Raw genomic sequence first — 6,730 nt, 5'->3', positions numbered from 1 at the left:
GTACACCTGGACAGGGCGTGGAAGCTCTGCACCTTTCCCCATACCTGTCCTATGTATCTCCTCCATCTGGCAGTTCCTGAGTCATGTTCTTTTATAATGAACTTGTGACCTATAAGCAAAATGTTTCTCTGAGTCCTGTAAGCTACTCTAGCAAATTTATCAAACTCAAGGAGGGATTTGTGATCTGTAGCCAGTTGGTTGGAAGCACAGGTAGCAAGTGTATGGGGAGGGAGGGCAGTCTTATAGGACAGAGTCCTTAACCTGTGGGATCTGATGCCATCTTCAGATAAATAGTCTCAGAACTGAGTGTAATTGTAGGATACCCAGGTGGTGTCTGAGAATTGCTTGGTCCCAGGATTCACTCTGTATATGTAAGTTAGGAATCAGCCAAGGATTTGCGGGAAATTAATGAGCAGATTTGGGGACTCATCTTTGATTCTCTCATTTCTTAGAATTTCCCACTCAATTCCAGGCATGCTACAGCCCCAAATTCCAACATTTATTTTTTTTCAGGAAAAGTATATTAATGCTGATTTTCATCACTTCTATTCAACATTGTGATGGAGGTCCTAGTTAATGAAATATGGCAAGAACAAAAGTCATAAAGACTGGGAAAAAATTAAGCACATTATTTGTAAATAACACAATTGGAATGTAGAAAATCCAAAGGAATCTACAAACTGTTAAACCTCAAAGTGAAGCTAACAAAATTGTTGAATTCAAAGTCAGTAGACAAAAATTAGAAATACAGTATACAAGTAACAAACACTTCGAATATAAAACTAAAATAATACAATTTATAATACTATCAGAAAAAATCAAGTACAGGGAATGCATTTACAAAAGATGTATAACATTTTCACATTTAAAAGTACAATGCAGTTTTTGCCTAGAAATTATAGAGAATCCAAATACACAGAGAATTCTACCATGTTTGTGAATTGGATGACAACATTTTAAAGAAGTCTGTAATTTCAACACACTTTCTTTATGAGCTATATTCAGTGTAAACTGGGGAGTGCTCTCAGGGATAAGCTGGGTAAATGTGGGGTTCATTGTGTTTCTCTTTGTCTAGTGATCGAATCCCTTTCTGATTCTATTTTTAGTTGCTTTCCAATGCCTTGAACAGTTGTTTACTTTTTACTATTTAGTTCACGACAAATGTGTTATCAACAGTGGGCTCCGTTTGCCATGTGCTGTTCCACTATGTCCAGACTGAAATTTCTCACATTGGATTTCTTGCAGTCCCTCAAACATACACCTTTTCTCTGACCGCAGAGTCTCCACATATGCTATCTTTTACCTGAAGCACTATCCCTTTGTCTTTGACTAACTAGTTCCCAATTACCCTTCATGTCTGTTTAAAAATCAGTTGTTCAACAGTCTCTTCTTACCATTTCCTAACTCATCTAGGTTTTTCCTTTGGCTATACTTTCCCATAGCACATTGTTTCATTTAGTATTTATGAGACTCATCCTGCTTAGTTATTTAATACTTCTTTCCTCCTTAGAGGGTAAGCACCATGAAAGCAGAAATTATACTGTATACTGTGCCTGCCTAGCTGATTAGGAAGTATTTGGTAAATATTTACAGCTTTTTATAAAACCAAGATACATAATATTTTGATGGCCTTATTATAAATATTATGAAATTTATCAGAGTACAGATGTGTGTACAGTTAGGAATCAGCCAATAATTACAGAAAAATTCCCTCTGTCCACCTTGCTCTCATTGCCTACTATGTGCTCAAACTGTAGTTCTCTGTGCCCAGCTCAAGAGGACGGCAGCAGCAGCCCTTCCGGAGGACTTTCTGTGACAACAGCACAAAGCAGATGCTTGAAAAGAAAATAAGTCCAGATAAGTCTTCTGGCAGCTTTTTTATCATTACCAAGAAATCCATCTGATAACATTAATTATTTCTCATTAATATCATCTGTTCCAAAACGTAATAAAAACTTTACCATCTAAGAATAAATGTGATCATATTCTTTCCCACTATCCAGAGTTCTCTCTTCGTTGCAGCCGGGACACACAGAGCAATGTGTTACATATACCTGGCGAGTTGAATTAACTCATCAATAAGGAGACATTGCAAAAAGCACCATTAAATAGATGTATTTTGTGTTTTCCTTAGGAAACAAAAACCACTTACGAAGTCAGGCTGTAGCTGTCTGGGAATGGTACTGGGTAATTCCAACTAGAAACCAGGATCTAGCACAAGGCTTGGCACATAATAGTTGTTAAATAAACATTTATTTCATAAATAAATAGAAAATGGTCACAGTAAAAATTCAAAACAAAGGCAATTATAATAAACAAAGTTTATTGATTAATCCATAAACGTGACCATTTAAAAAAAAAAAGTATAAAGCAAATGATTGCCTCGGTTAATAAAACGAGGCCCTCCCTGGGGGAAGCTCCGCCTAACCAGCACAGCTCTTACAGCGCTGAAGACCGTTCTCGTTGCAAGCTGTACACTTCAGGGCTTTGAAAGAGTCTGTGAAGCAGTTTCGAAACACTGACATCTTGCTCCCATGGCACACGGAGCAGGGATGAAAGCCGAAGCCCCCACAGGAAGGACACTCGTGAGGATGCTGCACTCTCTGTGTAGGGCGGCAAGGGGACAAGAGAGAACAGGAAATGTGTTAGCATGGACAACTCAATCAGCCTTCCTGTCTTTCTGTACTGTTGATGGTCATAAAAAAAGTATTGGCATAACATGGCTATGTATTAGATAGATATATACACATACATATATGTATATTACTAGAACCAGACCTGGGGAAAGCTGGCTGAAGTTTCCGTCATTGTCCCACTGATGGCCATCAATAACATGAGCTTAATTTATAAAGCTTGGTGCATTTTTTTTTTCTTTACTGATTTGAGGGAGAGAGGAAGGAAGAGAGAGAGAGAGATAGAAACATCAATGAAAGAGAACATCGATTGGCTGCCTCCTGCATGCTCTCCACTGGGGGCCTGGCTCACAATCTAGGCATTTGCCTTGACCTGGAATCAAACTACTGACCTCCTGGTGCACGGGTCAATGCTCAACTACGGAGCCACATGGCCGGGCAAAGCTTGGTGCATTTTAGGTCAAAGGGCACACATTTAGAGAAAGCCATCATATGAAAACACATATTTACAAACCAAACAGTTCAGGAGATGGAGGTTTGCATTAAAGGGAAATACTGTAGCTTTCTAATATCTCAACAGTTTTATGTCTTTGTTTACAGAATAGTATCAATAATAGTGAATCTGGAAGGTCAGAAACTAAAGGCTGAAGTGCGGAGGAGCCACTAACTGGAGATTCAACTGTATATTGCACATCTGAATATGTTTTGTTTTTAAAGAGCACTTTAAATGCATTATTATAGAAACTTCCCTCACAACTCCTTTCACACACACAGACTTTTTTAATTTAATTAATTAATTTATTTGTGTTACAGATGTTTCCCCCTCTTCACCCACTGATTCCCTCCTCCCCCCTTTTTAATGCAGATAATTCAAGCAACTTATTCTTTATTTTATATTTGAAGAACAGACATAAAAATTTTAAGACATTTACCTAAGTCTGTAAAGCTTCACACAGTGGCTATCAGCCTCTCCACCTCAAGTAAAGATAAAGAACCCTGATAATAGAATGAAGATAAGTAGGCCGAGTGTTGAGGACAATATTTTGAAAACTATCCACACACATTTCTATTTGCCTTTGTGCTCACGTTCGTGCCAGAGTTCACTAGCGGCCTCCCTCAGCTGGGAACGATTAGGAGCCATTATAAAATGAATGCAGGGAAAATAAGAAAGCGAGTGCCTACCAAGCTTCTGACTTGCAAAATAGGAATTTGCAGCAATGTTTGAAAGCCCAGCTTTGAAACAAGAATAATGGGTAAAATAAGGCTGGGAAACGTGGGTCCATACACACACACACACACACACACACTGGACATCCACACAGTTTTTCTCTGGAGATTCACAATGGCAGGTATAAAAGTTTCCAAAAAATATGACTGAAAAAAACCTGAGTAACTGTGTTTAACCCACCATTTCTCCAGCACAAACAATTATATGAACCCCGTCCCAGGAAACAACTGTAATTCTCTCCTAATTACTACATAGTGGAATGTACTTTGGGAAACAAACAATAAAGATAAGATTGCCTTAAAATGTATATGTTCCCAGACCACTTTCAGCTATGCATTTTCTGCAAGATCCATGTGCAATTACCATTTGGCTTAGCGGTTGTATCGAGATGGAAAATCCATGTAATAGCTCGTTTTTAGTGGCACAGTTTTACTCTGAGGAAAAGCAAGGGCTGCCGATCTGAATGACACACACAAGGAACTCTGTCAAGTTTGCAGAGATTCAAAGCTCTTCCACAAGTCCGAGAAAACTTTTTTCTAAAATTAAATTAATATATGAATATTGAAAGCAAAATGGTCATTTTAAAGGGAATCACAAATGGACATAGGTCATCCTAAAATAATGTCATCAGAATCCATGCAATGCTATTATGAGATCTGTCTTTTACTCAAAGAGCTGTTGAGAGAATTCAATGAGTTGATTCATAAAAAATTAATAGAATATTGCCTGGCACATAGTAACTACTCAATAAAGCTAGTCATTGCTAGGTATTATTTCATGACTAAATCCTTATTTGAAGGGATTTTTATGAACTGCTGCCTCAAGCTAAATTGTGGTCATATGACACAACCATTTTCTATTATTCTTAAAGTCATTTTGTTTAAATATGTCTTCTATACTTAGTCTTTTGGTTTAAGGTCTTGAGGGAGAGTAAATGTGTTGTAATTCAGGTGTGAATTCTCATGCTTGGAGTACAGTGCTGGAGAGATTATAAGGCCACTTCCATTCTTAAAACAAGTTAGCTGTTTCAAACTTGGAAAGGATGGCTATGCCCAATTCTCACCCAACCTCACTTTACAAATGAGGAACCAAAGCCTCTAAATGGGTAAAAGAGATAATAATAATGTTCAAGTTGCAGGGGTACTAAACAACTAGAAATTAAAGAACTCTCTTCAAGACCAAAAGCCATTGTCTTTTCTCTTTAACAGTAGTTTCAACCTTTATTTACATCCATTTTTTTTCCAAAATAAAACATTGCATAGGATTCCCAAGATTAAAACAGCTAAGAGGATAAATGCTCTGACTAAAGCGGAAATGGGGAGGGGGGCTTTGGGCCACTCGAAGCTCCCCCAATGCTCCATGCGCCTCCAGGATCCCCGGTCCTGTCACAGCACCCAGTACAATCTATTGCATCTGATTTTCTAATAAAAATAAACAAGTCCTAGCCATCTCCTTCAGAGCACTCCTATTACACCGGAACTCTGGTTCCATCTTAAAGAGTTTTCACAGAGAAAAGAAGGTGGCTTATATCAGATGTTCCCATGTCCTGAGTCCAGTCCCTCCATGGACAGTTTTGCCCTCAGGAAAAATGTGAAATGAGCTAAGAAATTCCCCCAAAACTTAGCTTGGAAAAAGGAGAAATAACCGAACTTAACATTAGTCATTATTATTAGCAACAAAACATTTTCAATGAAGAGGTGTACTACAGGACTCTGACCTTGAAGCGACTAAGGAACCTAGGGTAGCTCTTCAGTGTCATGTGTCCAGCAGAGTGAGAACCACGCAGACCTAGTTGAGAATAGCACTCAGAGCATGCAGTCCACAGACTCACCCCTCTGAATAGTGGTTTGGGTAGAAGCATGTCCCTTTGGAGTACAATTCAAGAAAAAAGAAGTGTAAAGGCATCCTCTTTTTTTATCTCTTTCTGTTTACATATTCTTGGAGAAAGACTTTTTAAAAATAGATACTCAATAGGTAAGACTTATTCATTCACCCCACAAATATTTCTGGGTGTCCATGTGCCAGGCACTGTGCAAGGCACTGGGGATACAGCAGTGAAACAGACTCGTCCCTCTTCTCTTAAAGATAGCTCTTAGCCCCGCCTTAGATCTTCCACTGGGTACACTCCACACTGCAGTCATCTGAGCTGCAGCAACAGGAACTCCCAAATCTCTACCAAAGGTCCAAGTATCCAAGCATGGAGTTCATAAAGGGTAGTCAAATGGATTTTTTGGTAGCAAAATCTCAAATTTCAGAAATACAAAGTTTTTTCTGCTAGCTAATACAGAAATAGGATGCTAGGAGCAATAATCTTCAATGTATTTTTTAAGATTAAGAAATAAATGCACTTCTTATTCTTAACCCCAGATCATCTAGTCCTATTCTGGAGGAGTTTGAAAGTCCTTTTAGTATTCTACCAAAGAGGAAGCAATTTATCTGAGTTTCTGTGACCATAAACCTCACCATGCAGATTGTCTATGATGCAGACCTAATCCATGAAACAAATTGTCAGAGTGCACACTTGACATATAATCATCTCTGGATGATTCAGCTTTGTCTACATATTTTGCTTTAAACTATACTCAACATTTTAATTCAGAAAATGCTTGTTAAGTGCCTAATAAACACCTCTCTGTCTGACCTAGCTGCTAATAAACAGAATCTTCCCTGATAATTAGAGTTTCTAGCATCCTCAATTTGTAGATTTGGGAAAGAAGCCACCAAACAAAATGCAGACACAGAGGAAATTTGTAGTTTACGATACTACGTGGATAAGCCTGAATGTATGAGTCTGATTCTTGAACCCAGTGGGATATACTGCCATAAACCTACTTAAAAAGATGTTCAGATTTCAGAGAGCGGCAGACTG

General features: G+C 38.3%; 1 protein-coding gene across 1 annotated transcript in view; it reads right to left on the bottom strand.

Annotated features, from left to right (window-relative positions):
• Positions 1-2,306: 2,306 nt before the first annotated feature.
• GRXCR1 (glutaredoxin and cysteine rich domain containing 1) overlaps positions 2,307-6,730 on the bottom strand; it is a 111,646-nt gene continuing 107,222 nt past the window's right edge. Inside the window, exon 4 of the mRNA XM_036275426.1 lies at positions 2,307-2,603. Within this exon, the coding sequence (XP_036131319.1) occupies positions 2,424-2,603 (180 nt within the window). The 3' untranslated portion in view covers positions 2,307-2,423. The remainder of the gene's footprint in view (positions 2,604-6,730) is intronic.

This window comes from Molossus molossus, unplaced genomic scaffold, assembly GCF_014108415.1.
Source record: "Molossus molossus isolate mMolMol1 unplaced genomic scaffold, mMolMol1.p scaffold_m16_p_1, whole genome shotgun sequence".
NCBI classification, from domain to species: Eukaryota; Metazoa; Chordata; class Mammalia; order Chiroptera; family Molossidae; genus Molossus; species Molossus molossus.
Note: the sequence above shows the minus strand (reverse complement) of the source record. Positions and strands in the feature narration are given on the sequence as shown.